The sequence below is a fragment of the Gymnodraco acuticeps genome, unplaced genomic scaffold (assembly GCF_902827175.1).
Source record: "Gymnodraco acuticeps unplaced genomic scaffold, fGymAcu1.1, whole genome shotgun sequence".
Lineage (NCBI taxonomy): Eukaryota > Metazoa > Chordata > Actinopteri > Perciformes > Bathydraconidae > Gymnodraco > Gymnodraco acuticeps.
This window is the reverse complement of record NW_022991375.1, coordinates 4,021,894-4,044,087: the sequence shown is the minus strand read 5'-3', so window position 1 is coordinate 4,044,087 and position 22,194 is coordinate 4,021,894. Positions and strand designations below refer to the sequence as shown.

Below are 22,194 nucleotides of genomic sequence, written 5' to 3'. Positions count from 1 at the left end.
CTGGTTTGATGCTTCCTCCTTAGATTATGTCAAAGAAGATGCCATCACATTGCAATATACAAAGAGGAATAACCACTTTCCTTTGGTCTGCATTTACCATTTGTATTATCCTTTTTAGTATTTTCATGAAGTAACATTTGAAAGCTTGTGTGAGGATTTATTCTTCAAGTTTTTGTGCTTTAAGGGAAAACAACAATATATACAAAGGCAAGTTATAAATACATTTTTTGTCTCTTCAGGCAATTTAGTATAGACCACGCGTAAATACATTTTTAACTTTAGGTTTTATAATAAAATATCATTAGTCTCTATTCCATCCCTTTCAGTGGCAGTTCCTCCCACTGTTGTCTGTGTATATCTCTCTCTTCCTCATTAACGCATGCTCTCTTTCAGTTTGTAAGTAAACTACTGTTTCCCCACAATTCCACAAGTGGTAAAGTGAGGCCAGCTACGGGTGCCCGGATGGCTTTGACAGTCAGGCACGTTGGAGAGGCACCAGCGGAGACTGGGGCGCACGAGAGACAGAGAGCTGGAATTGCAGAGGCAGAGAACGCACACCGTGTTCGCCTCCCGCATACCGTGGTGAGTTCCCGTGCCTGTCACCAAAACCGAAGCACAGGGCTCGAGCGCGGTAATGTCCTGCACTTTATTTGCGGACAAGACTGTGAAGCAACCTCCCAGCCTCTCCATTATTTAATCTTTTTCCCTCCTTTTGTGTTTTGCTTTCCCATCTTTGTGGGTGCAGAGATTGGTGTGAGCGAGAGGAGCGGTTTTTTCCATTGAGCCATTCGAGACGGTGCCGCGAGACAGCAGGACGGAGACGTTTACATTGGTTTGGGAGGAGGGCTGTCTGGGGAGACCAGATGAAAGGGGACAATGGCTGACGGCTGCAGCGGCTCCGTGACCCGGGATGAGGACCGGAGCAGCGTCACCGACCGCCGCGCCGAGCCAGCGTTGACACCGCAACAGCGCGAGCATCCAGCGCGAGCCCCAGAGCGAGCCCCCAGACTCTCTATCTCCCTTGGTGAGTGCGCGTGCAGCATCTTGTGTACACAACATAACAAATTAGCCTAGTGTCCGCTCAGCCAGTTGTGCTGCGCACCTCTGGCTACGTTTCCTTTTTGAGTTTTTACATTAACCTCGTCGCTGCCAACGACGGACTGAGCTCTGCATTCGTGCTGCTGGGTCATCTTTACTGTGGGCATGCAGCGTGTGTGGTGGGGTTTTAAATGATGATCTTCAAAACACACATATAATGTCTTTAAATGTTCGCGTAATGAAGCTTGAGTATCCCGCCTGTAATTTCTAGTTTTGGCAATATCCTAAGCACTTATTAGCCTCATTATAGCAGCATTGATACAGCAAAGGCAGAGCAACAGTATATAGTACCTCAGGTACTGTCACCACACACACACACACACACACACACACACACACACACACACACACACACACACACACACACCCACACACACACACACACACACACACACACACACACACACACACACACTATTTATTTGCTGTCTCAATATCTCTGTGGGGGACTTTTCATAGACTGAATTTACATGCCAGTGACATATACCAGAGGTTTGACTGTGAGCCCAGCTCCTGGTGATGGACAGGTGTTTGCTTTTAGTATAAACAGGAGACACCAAGAGTCCCGGTGAGCATCCGTCCAGCCGCAGGGTTTCCATCCCGGCAGCCCGCCTGAGCTGAGTTGTCAGGGCAGTTACAGGCAGGACACAGCAGCAGCACATCCTGCAGTGGCAACAGGGCTTGAGAGACAAGGCGTACTCATGGTGGTGATTATCAGCTCTTGTCTGTGGGGGGGGGGGGGGGGGGACAAAGGGAGAAAGAGTGCATGAGAAACTGAAGGAGAGCAGAGGGAGAGAGAAGTCAATGTCGATGTCTGGGCAGTGACAGTTCGTTATTTAAGGGGCCCCTCAGAGACGTGCACAGGCTGCCCTAGTGCAGGTGCCGTTAGTATGCAGAGTGATGCTCTCCCTGGCTGTCTGTCTGTCCATCTGTCTGTCTACCACTCAGCCTGTCTCACACTCAGACTGTCTCACACTCAGCCTGTCTCACTCTCTGAGTGGCTCAGCTGAAGACTGAGTTTCTTTTTGGCAGGTCCACTTGGACATAATGAATAATTTCAGCCTTCTGAATGCTGGAAGGAAAAGCGAATGGCCTTACCTTGGCATGCAATCACTGTCTGTCAGTCTTGTCTTGAGTGCATGGCCCTGTGTGTGTGTGTGTGTGTGTGTGTATGTGTGTGTGTGTGTGTGTGTGTGTGTGTGTGTGTGTGTGTGTGTGTGTGTGTGTGTGTGTGTGACAAACAGAGGGAATGTGAACATATAACAGCTTAGGCCTATTGTGCTTCCTACCTGTGTGAGCTGGGCTAGTTGTCATAGCAACGGCCTTGTAGCTCCGTTGATGTTCCTCCTGTCCTCATTGGCAGGGTCAGCGCACCTAACACACCACATCTCGTCTCAAAGCTGTGTGTGTGTCTGTGTGTGTGTGTGTGTGTGTTAGCATGCATGTACCTCTCAATGTGTGTGTGTGCTGTGGAAGTACCTTTTGTTTGCGTCTTGCTGCAGTTCGTAGGCGTGTGGGTTGATGACAGTGACAAGCCAGCGTGTGTGTGTATGTGTGTGTGTGTGTGTGTGTGTGTGTGTGTGTGTTGCAGTGTCACAAAGATACACCCTGCAGATATGACAGCCTAACGCTCAACCAATCACCTGTTTTCTCTCTCTGCCTATCAGCATGTGAGGGTGCTGTAGTCAGATGTCCTTTTGATATGGAGGTCGTCATGGAGATGGAGAAGACAGAATGGACACACACACACACACACACACACACACACACACACACACACACACACACACACACACACGTGCACAACTGTACATAGACACATTGATTGGTGATTTATCTCTATTGATTTCCACCGGTGTCCTGGTATTTTTGGAAGTTTTGTTTAGGATAGTTCAACCTGTTGAATAGCGGCTAAGATAAAGTTAATAGATGCTGATGCAGCATGTCTAAACATGTTTACCAAAAAAATGTTTTTCCTTCCTTCATTGTTTGCTAGTTAAATTCAGGATTGATTAAATAATCTTTTGAGGCTCCAAATACGGCCCCCCAGTTGTATTACCAATCTTTTGACTCCCAAAACTCCAAGTCCTCAGATCCTTAAGCCCCGCTGGCAGGTCAAGGTGGGAGACTAATATGACCGGGTGTTTGCCATCAGTATCACTAGATTTCTTTCCCTTCCTGAAAAGATTGAGCTTGACAGCATATTTACCTGTTTTGAAATCATTTCTTAAAACATATTTGTATAGAAATGCCTTTTTCAATGCGAGATTTGTAACTTTTATTTTGCTTTGTCAGTCAATCAATCAATCAACATTATTTTTTTATAGAGCCCAATTTCCCAAATGACCTACTCTGTTCTTAGACTCTTTAAGTGCAAACAACTGCTCAAAAGAAACGCCACAATTACGGGGTTAACATAGAAACCTGAAACAGGGATTCCTCTAACAGCAAGGACACAAGGACACAAGGACAGACGTGAAATGATGTCCTTTATGTTTCTTTTGTTATGTTTAGCTTTTTGTCCACACTTTCCGTTTAGTGTTTTTTTTTTACCATTAGACTAAAGGTGTATAGTTTTATAACTATGTACTTATTTTTGGTTTTCTTCACATATTTTTGCACTAAGAACGTTTTATACAAATAGGATTATAGTTATTATAATTATAATATTATTGTATTGACCATATTACCTTAAGTTACAGAGACCATATGAACCCGGCTCCCTGACAGAGCTTCAGTAATCTATAAATCAGATATGAAGTATTTACTAACGCTGAATTTCCCAAAATATTTTGGGCATATAACGCATCTCATTTTAGGAATTTGGCTTCTAGCTGCGCTCACGATTTGTCAAACGCAACAAAGAGCTTTTCTCTTTGCTTACAGACGTTTTGTGAAAGTCAGCTGAAGATCAATCTGGCACTTTCCCTTTGAACTATTCAAAACACATTTATATATGACTGCCGTTTAGGAAAAGGGATTTTATTCCAGTGTTGTGAATGAGCCAGGCCATTTATTCAGCACTTGAAATCCAACCCAAAATACATAAGAAACTGATTTAGGGCACAGATTCAAATAAAAAATCTCTTTGTAGAGAAAAAAACGCACTCGTTAGGAGCTCTAAGCTACATTCAGATGTTATATCTATCAGCATATGGCTAGTTGTACTAAGATACACAATACACACATGTTTGTTTTGCTGTTGTTTCCAAATCAGAGATGTTATACTGTAAGGTTTCCATTGTCTGCTGTCCAAAAACTTCTTAAAGTTCAATAAGACGTTAATATTGACTAATTGCTCATGTTCTGAATATTTCTTCCTCTTTTAATATTTTCCACAACGAGCGACTGGATGAAACAATTAGTCATTACTTTGTCCTTGCGGTGTAGGGTCCTGTCTTTTGTGACTCCTATTAATCTAATCTACACCTGCAGTGAAATAGCTCCCCCCCTAACCACACACACACACACACACACACACACACACACACACACACACACACACACACACACACACACACACACACACACACACACACACACACACACACACACACACACACACACACACACACACACACACACACACACACACACACACAGCAGCAGCCATTTAGCATTAGTGTAAACAGTGTTTGTGCTCCATTCTATCACCTCCCACACGATACATTCATAAAACCTCTCCTCCGTGTCATTGGCAAAAAAAAACATCTCCCTGTTCTTTCCTCTCGCATCCTTCACTCTTTTAACCCCTCTGCCCCCCCATCTTTGCTTTAGTCAGTCCTTTTTTCTTCTTCTTCAACTTATCTCCCTCTCTCCTTCCCTCCCACCTTTCCTATGTCCTTCCTCACCTACCTCCCCATTCTGCTCATTCTCCTTTTCTCCCTCACCCCCCACAGGGCTGGTTGCAGCCGGTTTGAGTCTGACAGTGGAGAGGAAGCTTCGACCTTTCACCTCCAGAGGATGGAGGGAGGGAGACAAGAGGAGAGGGATGATGGAGGGCAGCGGGGTGGAGGGGGGGGTTGAAACTGCGAGAGGCGAGGGAGAGGTCAAAGAACAGGAGGGATTTGCGAAGGGAGAGGAGAGGAGAGAGCTCGGGGGGGAAGGGACTGAGAGAGAGAGGACGGAGGGGTCAGGGAGGAAGAGGAGTGATAAATGAAGGGAGAGCGGCGAGATGGAAGGATGAGGAGAGAGAGGATGAGAGGGAGAAGAAGAGAGAGTGTGAAGCTGCTGTGTACCTCCCTAACAAGCTGGACAGAATCAGCTCAATTATTAAAGAGGAGCGAGAGATTGGGAAAACACGCAGACACACACGCACAAAAAAGCATCTCTTGGTGTCTGGCACAAAACACATACTCGCTGTGTCTCACAAACACAATCATTTTCTCATTCACACACACATGCACACACACATGTACAGTGTGTCTGATTTCTTATGCTTGTGCGTCAGCGTGCTAGTTATCTTTGTTTTTAGCTGCATGTGAGTGTGCGTACACATGTGTCTGGGTATGTGTGTTAAAAACAGTGAGTCAGAGGATAAGCAGAGACTTGTTAGTGATTCTCCTCAACACCCCCGAAGCCCCCACCCCCCCGCACACACACACACTCTCTACCCAATTTGGCTTCAGCACCGTCTCAGCGTTCCACCAGCGTGGCTTCAATGTCGTCCCATCAATATGAACAGATAATCAGAGCACTAAGGGGTCTGTCTATAAATCCCCACTGAATATAGTTTTTTGACCCACTCCTCTTTCTCTCCCTTCCTCTCCTTCTTCCTCTTCCTCTTGTTTCTAGTTTGATTTCTTCCCTCCCTTTTCCCCTCCTTCTCAGAGGAAGTGTATGCCCCCAAGGGACAAAAAAGATTCGCTACCTTCCAGGAGAGAAGGTAGCGAATCTCTCTCTCTCTCTCTCTCTCTCTCTCTCTATCTCTCTCTCTCTCTCTCTCTCTCTCTCTCTCTCTCTCTCTCTCTCTCTCTCTCTCTCTCTCTGTGAATGTGTGTCGTCCACCTGTGTGTGTGTGTGTGTGTGTGTGTGCGTGAGAGTGAGAACACACACTTCCTGAGACAGAAAGGCAGAGAGAGAGAGGCATGGATGAGCAATTGAAGAGCGGGTGAGAGAGTGAAAGCAGGAGGGGGAGGAGAGAGAAAGAGATAAGAGAGAAAGACAGAGAGTAGTCTGGGAGAAGGGGGAAGATGGATGAATGTACTGCACACTGAATGTGTGATGTGTGTGTGCTTTTGTGTGTGTGTGTGTGTGTGTGTGTGTGTGTGTGTGTGTGTGTGTGTGTGTGTGTGTGTGAGAGAGAGAGTGAGATGGTCGAGAGATGCAGGTAGACAGAGAGGGAATGAAGGGTTTCTTATCCTCTCAGCAGAAGTCATAATTTCTTAGAGCGTGCACAGATGTGTGTGTGTGTGTGTGCCTGATTGTGTTTGTGTGTGAGTGTTACCACGTTCAGGCTCGAGGCCAAGAATCTGAGTGTTACAGTTGTGTCGTGTCAGTGTGCGTTGTGAGCAGCATGTGTGTGTGTGTTGAGGCTGTGGCTGATGAGCTGTCAGTACCTACAGTTGGAATGTTCACAAGGCGGCCATTGTTGTTCAAACAGCCAGCAGCCTTCTCCTTGGCAACGGGCGCTGCAGCAGCGTCTCCCACAGCAACTGTGGAACAGGAGTACGGAGGAGAGAGGAGGAGTCAGGAAGTCAGGGCCGCAGCACTGAGGCCCCGAAACACTGGCCTCAAGGTCTGAGTGTGTCAGGGGCCAAGCATTTGGCGTGTGTGTCCTCTGTGTGAGGTGTATGCGTGACAGTGCTTACGTGTATGTGAAGTTTTAAAGTGCGCCAGTAACTACGCGAAGTGTGCGTCAGTGTGAGCGTCAGAAACACGTTTAGTGCCAAGTAGGTTTTTGAAATTGAACACTGCATTGTAACTTTTTTTCATGTATTTTATACCTGTGTTATTCTGTATTAGCTTGTTTTATATTGATCTTATTCTCAATGATTTTTAATGACTGTTTTTAAATACCATTTAAAAAAGAAAAATGTCGCTGCACTATATATTAATGCCCTTAATGTTTTTCATTTTTTGAAAGGTGTTGAAAGGGGCTATTTAAATAAACTTGCCTTCCCTTGGTGTATACGGTGCATCCATAAACACAGTCAAATAAGTTACATTGTAAGGAAAAGACAAAAAATAAATAAAACTATTATAACTTATAATAAATATAGAGCAATATTTACATGAAGTATATATACCTTTGTGTAGCCTATACATGCCAGCTCAGTGTGTGTGTGCACCTGCGTGAGAAGTAAGTGGGAGTGTGTCTGTGTTTGCACCTAAGTGGTTGGTTTCTTCCCGTATTTGCATGTGTTTGTGTGAGTTTCCAGAAGTATCCCTGCGTTTCCTCGCACGCTCGCACATGTGCGCACTCCTAGCTGTTCCCAGCTGGCGTGGTCGGTCACATGACCTGACTGAGGGGCGGCCATCAGCAGCGCCAGGAAACTGCTTGCAGGAGTGGAAGATATAGAGGAGAGAGAAAGCGAGTGTCAGGCTGAGTTGAAGATGAGGGAGGGGTGTTGAGGAGTGGGAGAGAAACTGGGGGAGGGATGAGAGAGGGAATAGTGAGAAGGAGAAGTGAAGAGGAAGGGGTAATACACTCGTCCTCATCTTAAAATAACTACAGCATGTAGGTTCCTGCAGAAACAACAGGAGGGAGACAGTCGGAGGGTGAGACATTCAGAAGGGGGTGGGGGGTCCTGGTTTAGTGTTGACTCGTGTTTCGTGCTACTTCTCCGGTCCCCTGTGTGAATCCTTGGCTGAGCCACCACTGTATCTGGTGTGTGTGATGTGTGTTTACGTTAGATGTGTGTGTCTGTCTGCCTCTGAGTTTGTCTGCACATATGGTTTATGTGTTGCTCTCCGTTCATTCGTACGCTTTGTGTGCGTGCTTGTTGCAGGCGTGCGTGCACACATGCTTGCTCTTGGCAGCAGATACAGCACGCACACTCATGATGGAGATCATCAGGCATTTCCTGCCGCTAGGGATGTGGGTTTTTTTAGAGGGTGAATGGTGGGGGGCGGGGGGGCAGGCAGGACGGGTGAGATGTGAGTGAGGAAAGAGAGGAGAGGTCAGTGTGAAGGAGAGTGTGAGTGGGTGGGGGGGGGGCTGAGGGTCTGTATGTAAGTGTGTTAGTTGGATGGAGTGTGTGCGCAGCTACAGCCCAGCTCAGCCTAGAGTTCAGCTCCGGTTTTTGAGGGGTGCTGGTGTTAATTTGTGTGCAGGCATGTTGGCCCCAGTAGTTTGATATATGTGTAGAACTTTCCACGCCCGCCCCCCCCCCCCCTTGGCACACTTAGGAAAACTCAAGCTTGCAAACCCAGGTCTGTTGAGTTTGGATCGGCTCTAATTCTAGCTGTTCAGTGTTACTGCCTGTTGGTCTATATTGCACAGTATAAGTGTATAAGGCATGACCTTATAACTTCAGTTTTTTTCATTAAGTATCAGTTTCAGAGAATGTCTATGTACAGTTTAGTTTGTGCCTATGTTATGAGTGTGTTCAGTAACGCTTCTGAAGTAGAATAAATTGTGTTGTGTTTTTCTTGTAATTGCTGTGAAACAACATCAATATGCAAACATAAGTTTCTGTTTTTTAACTCCATACTAAGAGAGCCATAATTCATGCCAACGTTTATTTGAGTCCAGTGGCCACTTCAATATGATGCTGTGTGATGTCAGGTAATGTTTCATGTTTCATTGACAAAGTCAAACAGACATTTTCTATCCTGAAAACAACATAAAAACACCTCACAGAAGACTTGAGATGTCACTTAGTCATCAACTTGTTTTTTTCCCATTCTTTTCTTCTCCGTTTTTTGTATAAAAAGTTGTGCCTTGTTGTGTGTTTGATGTAAGAACAATAATAAGCATAAGAAAAAAACAACAACTTAAAAACAATTGATGATGCGCTGTACTTCATTTTCAGCATCAAGAGGAAAGAACAATGTAAATCGTTATTGAGGAATAAAAATAAACCTTGAAATAAAAGGAGAAATGATAAGAAAGGTTTTTAAGACTGGACTGTCACGCTCGGCCCCCTTTAGTCTGAGTGTGAGGGGGAGGACCAGTCAGCAGGATCTGACTCTGGTTTGTTAGAGGACAGAAGTTCAGATATTATTCTGGGTTCATGCCATGAAGGGTTAAACAAGTCATTTAAAAAAAGCACTCATTAATGTGTGTTCTAGGCTGATGGAGCTGCAGGTTGAGTTAGGGTGGAGGTGGTGTGGAGGAACGAGGCTGGTAGTTGGCTTCTGCTCGGTGTCACTCAGTCTCTGTGGACCCCCCCCTCCCATTTTCCTCTCCTGGCCTCACATACACTTTCTCCATCTCTCCCCCTTTCTCTGTTTTATCCCCTCTTTCCTCTTATCTGTCTAAACCTCTCTGTGGAGCTCCCCCCCCTCACCACCTCTCTCTCTCTTTTTCTCCCCTCCATGTCCCCCTCCCTTACACCCCCCTCCCCATGCTGTTTCAGTGCTGCTGCCTGTCTCTTAGCAACAACTGCACACCCGTTAGAGCTCAGTGAGTGCTTTTACAAACACACCCAGGAAGACACACTTATTACACACACACACACACACACACACACGCACACACACACACACACACACACAGGGTCTAGTTCCTCATTCAGGGTTGATGCTGGCAGGCCTGTGAGTCTGCAAGCCTTTGTGGTGTTGAGATATATGGGGAGAGAATAGATATGCTGTACAGCTCCCATGTACAGGATGATTGTTGCTCTCTGTGCACGACAGGCCAACTGCCCAAACTGGAGAATGACAAGTCCCCCTCTCGGAGTTCTCACTGGCATGTGTGCACATTCACTCTGTGGCGTAATGTGTTGTTGCTTTTCCTCTTAGCTCACAAACTTTAATATGCAGATGAGGAATATACAAGATCAAACATTTTCAAACAATAGTTATATGAAAGCCTCTCTTTGTGAAACAGATTCAACAGATCATCATGTGGGAGCTGTGCTGCCTGTTATCACAAAGACAATACTACACCACTGACTGTTAAAGCCCCAGAGCCATGCAGTAAAATGCACCAAAACGCTTGTTGCTACGTATGACGGTGAATATGTTAGAATGGCAACTGATGGATACCGGGAATGTTTGCTTAAACAATGAAGCATAGAGGGAGCGTTTGATTGGCTGGTATCTAACCTCTGTCAGAATGCCCCCCTGCTGAGCACAGTAGAAGGATATTTGCATGTGTGTCTTTGTTTTCTGTGTGTGTGTGTGTGTGTGTGTGTGAGACATGTATGTCTTTATGTGCAAATCGATGTGTGAGAGTGTGGGAGGATAAAACTGTGGGGGCACATTTGCATGTGTCTGTGTGTGAGTGAGTGACAGTGTGAGTGTGTGTGTGTGTGTGTGTGTGTGAGTAACAGTGTGCGCATGTAAGTGTAAGCACATGTGCAGCAATGTTTAATTAAAGCATGTGTTCTCCTCCTTCCCTCATACACCGGTCAGATGGAGCCTTAATTAACGAATGCTGTTAATTAGACAAGAGAGAAAGTGAGAATGGGAGAGAAGACAGGCAGGGAGGGAATGGGTGAGGGGGTTAAAGAAAGTATATGTTGTGTTTTTGTGTGTGTGTCCCAGTTGTGTCATTCCTCAGAGAAGCAAACGTTGGTCTGCTCCATGTGTGCAGCTCTTAACTCTACTACAGCTAAACTCTCACACGCCCCCTCCTTCTTCCCCTCGGTTTCCTCCCCTCCTCTCGCCTCAACTTTTTCCTCCCTCCTTTGCCTCTCTTGAATCTGTCTAGCTCTGTCTCTCCCTCCATTCTCCACCCGTTCTCTATCTCAGTCACATCTTTACCCTCCCTATACACTTCTTCTGTCTCTCGCCCTCTTTCATACTTTCTCACACATTCATGCTCTTATTCATGTGCCTCCCCTCCTTGTCCCCCTCTTTCTCTTTCTGTCTCCCGCTCTCTGTTCTCCCTCCCTCCTAATCAGAGCCATATGTTGGAGAGGGAGGGAGGCAGAGCGATCTGAGGATGAACAGGATTGTGTTGTATGTGGTACGGTGTTGGAGCCAGCAGTGCGTGTATATGCGTGCAAGTGTGGCACGCACTCTTGTATTTCTGTTTTAAATGTGAGTCACGTGTTAATCTAAAGAGCACGTGTGGTCCAGATTTTGTAAGACTTGTGTGTGTGTTCTTCTGGCAGACTTTCCTTCAATTTCTCCTCTTCTCTGGGTTTCTATAATCCCTCTATAGTCGCTGTCGTCCTGTCACCTTCATCTCTCCATCCTCTCAACACCTCTCTTCATGACCTCTCTGCCTCCCCCTGGTGGCTGCAATTATTCACACATTCTCATGTTTGTTGCACCCTCCAAGTCTAGAGCTTTGTGATGCATTTCAATCGTTTTTTGTGACGTGGCATGCAGTGTGTGCTTTTTACACCACTATTCAATTGTGGAATTGGACTCTGCTCACTTCAATATTGTGCGTTTAAAAAAGAAAGTGGGGCAAATCTGTCATTTCCATACATAATACACAATATATTACTCCATATATCTCATCAAGTAGTTTTATATAGTGATTTATAGACTAGATAACGTCGCACTGGCTCACCCATGTTCCTATTGTCTGCGGGTAAAACACAGCTGAATTGCTAACAATAATTAGAGTTTTACGCTTTATTGCAAGTCATCCTCCAAAGTAATAGCGTCTGATGTTGGATGGTGCAGCCCTCACCAAAATACTGATTTTAGTCTGGTTTGATATATGCTGTGACATCATGTACTAATCTCTTATTCTCTTTTCCTTTCTGCTCCACCCTCCTCCTCCTCCTCCTCCTCCTCCTCCTCCTCCTCCTCCTCCTCCTCCTCCTCCTCCTCCTCCTCCTCCTCCTCCTCCTCCTCCTCCTCCTCCTCCTCCTCCTCCTCCTCCTCCTCCTCCTCACAATTTATTGTATTTCTCCAATCATAATTTCTCCCACTTTCTCTAACTCCCCTCTCACTTCCTTTGTCTGTCTGTCTGTCTGTCTGTATTTCCGTGTCTGTGTGTCTGTCTGCCTGTCTGTCTCTCACTCTATTAACCACGGGCAAAGTACAGGCAGAGGGGAGAGAGAAGTATGTGAGCTCTCCACTGCAGTATTGATGACCCAATGATCCCCTGCAGAACAGAGCCAGTCAGGCAGACAGAGTGAGGCTCAACTCAGAATCAGAATCAGAATCAGCGCCACAACCATTCGGTAAAAGCAACTGATTGTGCCGGGTATGAATGGTAAATGTAATGCCTCTGTGTGGGTGGCACAGTTAATAGATTAGAGTGTGTTACGAATTAGTTGTGTGGCCCGTTGCCAAAAAATCTTTCACATAATCACAATTTCATCAGTGTTGCAAATGTATGTACAGAGTTGATGCCATACAATGACCAATGCAACAAGGAAATGTTAACGTATTTGTGGACTTCCTGTGCTTTTAATAATATTATTTTCTCTAATAATCTATTATAATATAATATTTTGATATATGTTTTTATTTCTCTCCTCAGGGCCATTGAATCAACTCTCCTGTTGTTAGAACTACTCCGTCAGCTACCAAGAAGAAACACTGATTTTGATTCAGCAAGACTGTTCACTGAATGAGTAGCGTGTCAGATCACCTACATTCAGGCCACACTGGGGCTCCAGTGGGCTGTGGTGAGACTCGAGCTGAGGAAAAAGCGTGTGTGGGGGAGCTGGAGGGGCTAGCCGGGCCTGAGCTCTGGACCAGGGAGCTCGGGCTCCAGGAGGGGTCCCAGGATCCCTCTAACGATGGACTGGCATCGGTGATCCCGGACCACTTTCCCTCCTCTCCTTCCGCCCTGGCCAACGGCCTCCACCGGCAGGGAAGGCTGGGGCACAGCCGGCGCAAAAAGACTGACACTCACACTGAGACACATGTGTTGGCAGAGACACTTAGAAACATGCAAACGCATATAGACACGGCTGTGCATGAAAAGGTTGTTTCGCATGCAGGCATGGATATCCATCCACATACGGGTTCTGTAGGTCCAAAGCTCTCCGGAACTCTTACACCTGACGCCATACGCACAACTTCACCTCAACCCCTGTCTGTGGCACTTGGCAATCATCCTGCCTCGATCAATCAACGGAAAGCCCCGGTCCTCAATGCAGAGACTAAAAACCCCTCCACTTTTTGTCCAGTCCCTGTTGGCCCCACCCCAAACACAGGGTCCTCTGCTCTTCCTGTGGAGACAGAGAAGAAGTATGCACTCCGCAGCTCCGGACGTCCACGCTTCCCCTGTCACCTGCGCAAATCCTCCCGCCTCCGCCGAGGCATGGAGGATGGGGGGAAAAGAGCAGGGAGGGAGAGGGGAGGAGAGGAGGAGGATGAAGTATTAGTGGAGAAGATCTGGAGGGTTAAAGAGGAGGAGGTAGCTGTTGGAGAGAAGGAAGTGCATTCGTCTGTGGAGGCTGTTCTCCCCACAGCTCCCCCTCCTACAGACATCCCTATTGCTCTAACTGTACCCAAACCTGCTCAAAAAGCTGTACCCAAACCTGGGCCCAGACTTGGGCATAAACCTGGACCTAAATCCAGGTCTAGGCCCCCACCAAAAGTCCAGAAAGCAGCTCCTAAAAGTGTGAAACAGCGTCAGGCAGCCATGGCTCAACGTGCAGCTGCTCAGCTTCCATTTACGAACACATCAACCATCGCTGCAGCTTCACTAGCCGTGAAGCAGGAACCTCTCCCCGATTTGGGGGGATCAGGCTCCAATAACCGAAGACGTGGGCGTTTCGTAGGTGTAAGTTAATTCATAGTTACTACTTGACACGCATTCATACCATGAATCAAAAAGATGTTTACCCAAGTTAAATGTGCATATGTTAAATGTTGATCTCTGCTTTACAGGTGAGGAAGATTGTTGTCAAGGTGGCTCGTATTCCCGTTAACCTCAGCCGCCGACAGAAGAGCTACAAGATTTCCAATATGGAGACAGTGAGAGATAAAAGCAACGACTGCGGCGTGGATGGCTCAGTGGTGGCTCGAGAACCGACCGCACTTCTCCGAATGAAGAACAATGGAAAGAGCGTTATGGTGATGTTTCCTCCCGGAGAGATGCCTGTTATTCTCAAGCGAAGGCGGGGACGACCCCCCAAACAGCCCCCGCCAGGAATACCGGCAGAACTTCTCAACACCCCGAACGCTGGTGGTATAGGAGACCCGCCCAAGAAGCCCCAGAGGCGGCGACGGACTAAACTCCCCGCCCCTTACCCTTCCTATGTTAATGATACTAATGATGTGAAAACAGAATATGGGGATGTCCTGTCCAAACTGGCCTTTTTGAACCGCCAGCCCCCAGTCACTGGCCGCTGCTCTCCCCCCCGCTGCTGGACACCCAGTGAGCCAGATAGCTTTCATACCCCTCTGGAAAACCCTGGAATATCAACCTTGCTCCACCGGCTCACCGGCTATAAACGCCCCCGAGGTGGCAGAGGAGGGGGCGCTGGGAGAGGGGGAGGAGGAGCAGGGGGGGTTGGGGGGAATGAGCGCAACAAGAGCACCTTCAGTGACTTCTTTGAATCTATTGGCAAGAATCAGAAAATGAGCCCCCTGTCTGAGCATGGATTACCCAAGAAAAGGGGAAAGGGTAGGGGAGGGGGCGCTGTAGGAAGTGATCCTGGGGCGGAGAAAACAGTTAAGAGGAGACGTGTGAAAAAAAATGGGGCATTTAAAGGGGAGGGAATGTCCATGGGGCAGGAGTGGCCCAATGGAGCAGGTGGCTGGGGGGAGGGTGGTATGGACAAGGAGAAAGCTCTGGGTGGGTATCAGTTCTGTGGATCTCCAAGAAGAGGCTTTTCCTCCTGTGAGGTTGGAAGGGGAGGGTCCTACAGCAGCCCGGGAGGGGGCAGGGGGGTGAGGCCTGCAGGGGAGGACTCACAGGGCCTGTTTGCCGGATATTTCAGGTCCCTCCTCGACTCGGACGACTCGTCAGACCTGCTGGACATTGCCTCCTCGCAGTCAGACCCCCGGAAAGCTTCATCCACCCCTGGTTACGAGTCATCCAGTCCAGCTACCAGCCACAGCTGGTCCCCTGCATTCCCCAAGTGGAGCTCCAAGGGGGCAAATTCTGGGGTGGAGGGTTCCCTGCACACACATGGCTCCTCAGCAAGGCCTCCTCACAGCTATGGCAGCCTGGCCCAAACTTCCCCCACCACTTCTACCTATCCCAAATCCACTCCTCCATCTCTCTCACACTCGCCCAGCTCACCCCATCCTTCCTCTTTTGGCCATTACTCCTCCGGCTACTCCTCCTCTTCTCCTGCGGTGCCACAGAGACCCTCAGACTGCAGCTTTGCATATGGATCTGGCAAGGCTGTCGGTCAAATGGGTTACTCTAACTACCAGGCAGCAGCCAAAAGAGGTTATGGTGGATATCCTGCAGCAGGTCATTCCTCCATGGTGCGGGGGGAGTCAACAGGACCCACATCACCAGGAGGAGGGTACATGTCTGTGGCCAAAAGCAACCCCTTCAGCTCCACTTCATCTCCAGAGGGTTACAAACAGTACAACTCCAGTCAGTGGAGCTACAGGTAAATCACTTGTGCCGCCTGACATCATAAAAAAGTGCTCCAAAAATAATACAATGTAATGTCTATTAAAGGACATTTCTGTGTGGTCTTTTCATACATGATATAACTTGGGGTTGAAGAGAGAAATGTTTTTACTAACGAATTAAAGTCACAGCAAGCTCAAGAAGACTTGAATTACTTAACATGTCCACCATGTGCTAATTACCAGTCAATACCTCTCAAATGTAACAAAAGTGAATATATTTTGGCTTAAAAGTGTACCGTGTTTGTCAGGGAAGGAATTTATACAGGGCTGCAACAAATCCTCCTTTGTATTAAAGCTTATTTTGCTTATTTTCTGGATAAATTGTTCGATCGATAAATGTCAGAAAATAGTAAGAGAGTCCCAAAGATGTCACTTTTAATATTAGGTTAAACACAGAAAAGGACATTTCAATATAAAAGACACTTGAAAACAACATTCTTTGCTATTCATCCTGAATTACTAACAATTATTACATTTTTTAAATAGTTGCTTTTTTTGTTAATCAACAAGTTAGTCAACTAAACATTATAACTCTAAATCGATATTAGTAACATGTTTAAATCGTCTTTTCATGTCATCTTACTGATCGTTGGAACTGCAACAAAGAGCAGTGAAAACTGAAATATTTGCAGACAATCGTGCAAACATATTCCTCGAGTGTGTTTGTGTGTTTTATAATTCGTGTTGCTTTTTTTTTTTCTTTCAGACAAGGTTATGGCGGCTGGTCAACAGACGGCTTTGGGCCTCAGTATCACGGCTACAGTGAATATGGCTCCAATGAGTCCAAAGACATCTTGGATATCTCAAACTACACTCCCCAGAAGGCCAAGCGACAACCATTTCCTGAAATTCTCTCAGAATCCTCGTCTGACTCTTCACACCTTGGCTCTGCGGCCACTGGCAGTGGACCCAGCTCCACCTGTGGCACCTACAAACTGAGCGAGGCTCCCTCTGTCAGCGGAGAGGGGGGGCAATCCAGTCTGTCCAGCCTGGAGAAGCTGATGATGGATTGGCATGAGAGTGCTTCAGGACCTTCGTATAACTGGAGCCAGAATGTGCTCTTCCAGGGCGGGGGGGCCACCGGCAAACCTGGTCGTGGTCGAAGGAAACGGACTGAACCACTTTTAGAAAAAGAAGGAGGGTCTGGTTTACTCTCCGACTCCCCGTCCAGCCCGTCCCCAACGCCTACTCCTGGACCTAAGCGGGGAGTTGGGGGACGGGGCAGAGGGTCCAGAGGAGGCAGAGGGGGTTTGTCTCCATGTCAGAGAGAGCGGAGGGCCAAAGGCAGAGGCAAGGCTGCTGCCTCAACATCTGGAGCAGTTTCTGCTGGAGGTCCAGAGGGGCTTTTCCAGGAGGGGCTGGATTATTACAGTGGAGACAGTAGCAGCCTCTCTCCCCTGGCCAACCCCAATCCTGCACCCCAATCCAGCTACCTCCAGGACCCCTGTGAGTACCCCTCCCCTTACCCCTCCACACCCTCCTCTGAGGAGCGATATCCAGCCTTATACCCTGGAGAGTCCTCTTCTTCCCTCTCACCCAGTGTCTCCTCTCCCTCTTACCCTCCCAAGCCAACACCTCCTCCCCCCCAGACGTACCACCCCGTCCCCTCCAGGACATTCTCCCCCTCCTGCTCTCCCTCACCCCGCATAACTCCCCTCTGTGCCACTTCACTGAGTCCCTCTCAACGCCCCGCTCAGAAAGACCCACAGTTCTCGCAGTATGACTCTCCCAGCTACTGCAGCTCCCCCTACTGGTACGGACAGACGTCGCACAGCGGCAGCCCCAGCCCGCACTCCCACAACACACACTCAAACACAGCCGCGCACACACACAGCAACCCGCACACAAGCCCCCATGGAAGTACACACAGTAATGCGCTCGCTAGCCCCAATGCGAACACACAAATGAATCCCCATGACACACATCTTAACAACACACAGCCCCACACAAACGTACACACCAACACCACCTCCCTCCTCCAGTCCCACTCAAACCCCCACACTAACAACCACCCCCATCCCAACTCTCACCTCTCCTCCCATACTCACTCCAACCCCAGCACCAGCCTACGCCAGGGCCCCATGCCTCACTCCCCGTACCCCAAACTGGCCCTGGACTCCTCGCCCCATCAGGAGGACACTGGGGGCTTCTCCTTGTCCCACCAATCCTATTTGGGCATGGGACACCGCTACCCCTCCCAAGGAGCTCAAGGGGGGGGGGTGCTGTGCCAGCTCCTGGACACAGCCAACGATGACAGCTTCAGCGTCACCAGCCTGTAACAGCAGGTGAGTTTATTTAACCTTCAAACAACGAGGGCATCCATGCAATAAAGACAAACACTAATAGAAATATCAAGAGTGATTAGCTGCGTTCACACCGCAGTACTTTTCCCACTTTAGTTCCGATATAGTTCCGAAATGTCGCGTTCACACCAAAAAGAGCCGGAACTAAAATTAGTTCATGAGAACCTTTTTTACCCCCTTTTCCGTCCCTGCTAGAGAGCAGGGACTTTCGTGGGAGAAAAAGGTTCCTATGTCTGATTGGCTGGGCGGAATGCAAACCACGCCCCGTAAAACTCCCAAAAAGTTTTGTGAAGCCGCCATTTTATTATCCTCGCATTAGCATTATTAGCATTAGCATTAGCCCAGCGCACAAACACAGAGAGACTAACTTATGGCAACACAAAAGAAAACATGGGAGCGGTGGAGATGAGGAGGTGTCGGCGTTCTGGCGATTTACTCGGAAGGCTTCAGTAGAAGCTGCTGGGACTGAAGCCAGTCCCCAACTCCGGGGACTTCGGGACTTCGGGTGGCAGTATACGCCGTGAAGTTGTTTGCGGCATGACAGTTGTCACTGTCACTACCAGATCTGCAGCTCTGCCCGATCTGTACTGCGCATGTGCGAGATGGTCCGCCATATTGGACAACTCCGGACGGCAACTCAAGATGGACACTTGACACAGTGGCTTTTAGCAAAGCTCAAAAATAAAACGAGAGAGATGAGTTATTGTTATTACAACGTGACTTCACTATTATTTAACAACTCTTTTTATGGGGTTCTTTTATTTGGGGTTAAGTACATTGTCAGAATAAGTGAGAAATGAATTTAACTTCTGTTAGACAGCCATATGCCATACATTTTTGCATATATTCACAGTAAATATGTATTCAGTATGATAGCTGTCTAACAGAAGTTAAATTCATTTCTCACTTATTCTGACAATGTACTTAACCCCAAATAAAAGAACCCAATACAAATAGTTGTTATAATAGTGAAGTCACGTTGTAATAAGAATAACTCATCTCTCTCTCGTTTTATTTTTGAGCTTTGCCAAAAGCCACTGTGTCAAGTGTCCTTTCTGGGTTGCCGTCCGGAGTTCTCCAATATGGCGGACCATCTCGCACATGCGCAGTACAGATCGGGCAGCGGTACGGATCGGGTAGTGACACCAGTAAACCCAAAGCAGAAGAAGAAGTGACGTCAGCGGCTTCATTTGGCTAATCCTCCCCCAGGGACTTATTCCGGTGTGAACGCGATCTGTATTTAGTTCATGAGAACCAAAGAGTTCTCATGAACTAAGTTCTCATGAACCTTTGTGGGAAAAGTACTGCTGTGTAAATGCGCCTTTTGATAACTGAAGAGTACCATACTTTTTCATTATTTGATATTTAATTAAGTAAATAAATATCTAGTAATGATCAGCGTTACAATTTGGTGTATCTATTTTGATTAATTGAATCATTTGTGAACTCTTTTCTCACATGATTGTTTAAAAAGCATTATTACTAGTTGTAATTAGAAACACTTTTAAAAACTGTTTTTTTTTATGGAAGTGGAAAGTCTGTAAACTCTTACTGAAGCACAAATACGTATATCAATAGAAATGGAAACAGCAACAATACCACAGGGCAAATTACTTTTAACACCAAATCAAACTACAATCCACAAATGGAACAAAATTCTTACTTATAGTAAAGAATGTTTGCCAAGTAAAATAATATTAAGATTAAAGAATGCTTTCATTTTACTGTCAACAATATCACTCTATCCTTCTTCACCTCTTTATCTCTCCCTCTCTCCTTGTGTTTTCATTTCAGGTGCATTCAAACCAAGCTTTTTCAGATTTGCAAATGTTTTTTTCTTCTTTTTTGTTAAGGAGACTTTTTGTTAGAGAATGTGAAATGAAGGGCGAGAATTTAGCTGCCAGCTTTGGACAGTAAAGCTTTAATTCTCCAGCATTGACAATCAAGATCAACTTCAAATTAAACATGCATGCACGACACACACACACACACACACACACACACACACACACACACACACACACACACACACACACACACACACACACACACACACACACACACACACACACACACACACACACACACACACACACACACAGAGAGAAAAGCATGTGCAGATTAATTCACTACCTATACATGGACACATACATTCCTACATGTGAACACTCACTCACACTATGCTGGAGTAAGGGAATGGCCAAGAGGATCTGCCAGATGAAAACCAGATGCTGATGGACAGAGACAAACCTTTTTCCTCTTCCCTTCAAGTCCTGTTGTGATTCATAAACAACTCCATTTCCCATAAGTCTGTATCCCTCCGCAAATCTTTCTGGTCCTGTTCTTTACATCTGCAACACTCTCCCTTCTTTTTCTGTCCTCTCTCAACCTCCTGTCCTCAGCTAAACCAGCAACTGTTCTGCACTACACTGACCCTGCATTTCTGTCTTGTGCTCTCGCCTGAACCGCATCTGAGCCCAAACCAACTTTTGAAATACCATGAGCCTAGCAAATGTCCCGCTCTGTGCACTCCTTGTGTTGTGTCCCATAAGAGAAAAGTGGACTAAAGCGCTCTCTGCTTTTGAAATACCAGCATCTGTACATATGACTCCAGCTCCAAGCCAGAGGCCCCCTGATCACTCTGAGGGTCCGCCATCAACATGCCCTCCCCAGCGTTCTGCCATGGTTTCTCTGCTCTGGGGAGGGGGAGAGAGAACTGCAGCATGGAGACCCAACATCCTGTGTTTTGCTGTTTTAACTACAAGGGAAAGAGACATCGAAATCACACACCGGCCCCAAAGAGACTTGTTTTTCTGTGTGCAAACGTGAGACAGAGGAAGGTGTGTTTAGCATGAATGCAGTGATGCATGTATTTGTGTGTATGTGTGCATTTATGTTTGTGTGAGCGTGTGTGTGTGGGGTCAAAAGGAGTGAAGCTCTCCAGACACCAAAAGTCTTGGCGGGGTCTCATTCTTTCTTTCACTCTCTCCCTTCTTTTTTCTGTGGTCTTGTGTTGTTTGGTGGTTTTTGTGATGAAAAAAAATGTATATCTGTCTGTTACATATCATGTATGTATCTGAGGTGCAAAATATTTAAATACACATTCTGTTCTTGCCATTGGTAATCTTGTCGATTGCAGACTGCTTCTTTAAGGGATTATGGGAGGTGTGAGCGTGGCTGTGTGTGTTTGGGCTTTGCCCAGGCTGTCTGGGTCTGCGCGAGAGAGAGGGTTCAGGCAAGGACACGATTCGACAGGGAGGGAAAGGGAGGGGAGGAGAGGAATAGATGGTGGGGAGAGGAGGATGTGTTTGAGGGGAAAGAAAGAAACCAGACTAAGGAAATCAGGAAAGAGTGTCAGAGATGTTGCCACTGAAACAAAATGTACAAAAAAGTACTGTTTCAACATTCCTCATCCAAATAAGGGAATAGCGTAACAGCGTAAAGGCTGGTGGTACCAGAGAGCTGACAGGAAGGGAACCCACGCTCATTTCATGTCCTCACAGGAATACTTGCTATAATAGAATAAACATTATACATCTGCAGCTTGTGTGTGTGTGTGCCAGACAGACAGAGAGAGTGTGAGAGAAAGGAAACAGATGGGGGGGAGTTTACAGGCTGCATTTTGTGTACAGTTTGTCAACAGGCTGACTAAATAGACTAAGACATGGCCGCAGGAAATGTGTTTGCTCTGTATGGTGGAAAGAAACACATACTGTCAACAACGCTACATGACAGACACAGAGGAAGTGCATGCAGCTCTTTCAGACTTTTCTTTTGCACTATACCAAAATAACAGCATCTCATTTAAATGGAAATATGAAATGATGTGCCACATTTACCAAATTAGCCATCTAAAACCCACATTTTCCTCATTTTATAGGATGCCATTACCTGTAAGGATTCTCAATGGTCAGCAGTATTCTAAGTAAAATGTCCTACAATAACATTTGTAGTATTATCACAGAAATGTACTAAAAACACTTTAAAGGTTTGTTATACAGCAGAATTCTCCCTGTCAGTTGTATTCTTATTATTTATTGCTGATCAATAACATTTAGGGATCGGTTTAATGTCGCTGGTCAAGAGGGAGCAAATGTTAAAAACGTTATGTTCTGTTGTTATAAAACCATGTTTCCTATTTTATAAACGTATTATTGGTTTGGAAGCC

The 22,194-nt window shown here is 46.6% G+C and overlaps 2 protein-coding genes across 5 annotated transcripts in view; both read left to right on the top strand.

Moving 5' to 3' along the window:
- Nucleotides 1-22,194, top strand: part of si:ch211-193k19.2 (uncharacterized protein LOC100034574 homolog) — a 1,126,861-nt gene that overhangs the window by 355,417 nt on the left and 749,250 nt on the right. The window lies entirely within an intron of this gene.
- Nucleotides 486-21,150, top strand: ahdc1 (AT hook, DNA binding motif, containing 1). 4 transcript variants are annotated; one of them, XM_034240920.1, is made up of 6 exons: nucleotides 486-631; nucleotides 746-1,024; nucleotides 12,656-13,909; nucleotides 14,017-15,698; nucleotides 16,430-18,008; nucleotides 19,821-21,150. In XM_034240920.1, exons 3-5 carry the CDS (start codon nucleotides 12,746-12,748, stop codon nucleotides 18,000-18,002), a joined length of 4,419 nt encoding a protein of 1,472 aa, XP_034096811.1. In that variant the 5' UTR covers nucleotides 486-631; nucleotides 746-1,024; nucleotides 12,656-12,745; the 3' UTR covers nucleotides 18,003-18,008; nucleotides 19,821-21,150. The 4 variants fall into 4 exon arrangements, with proteins under 4 accessions (XP_034096811.1, XP_034096812.1, XP_034096814.1 ...); XM_034240921.1 differs by having other exon boundaries at nucleotides 514-1,024; XM_034240923.1 differs by lacking the exons at nucleotides 486-631; nucleotides 746-1,024 and adding an exon at nucleotides 7,700-7,818.

Bases quoted from the DNA above. Each gene is read 5' to 3' on its own strand.
- ahdc1 (XM_034240920.1), top strand. From the start codon at position 12,746: ATGAGTAGCGTGTCAGATCACCTACATTCAGGCCACACTGGGGCTCCA. The intron at 13,910-14,016 runs GTAAGTTAATTC...TCTGCTTTACAG, and splicing joins GACGTGGGCGTTTCGTAGGT to GTGAGGAAGATTGTTGTCAA. The intron at 15,699-16,429 runs GTAAATCACTTG...TTTTTCTTTCAG, and splicing joins TCCAGTCAGTGGAGCTACAG to ACAAGGTTATGGCGGCTGGT.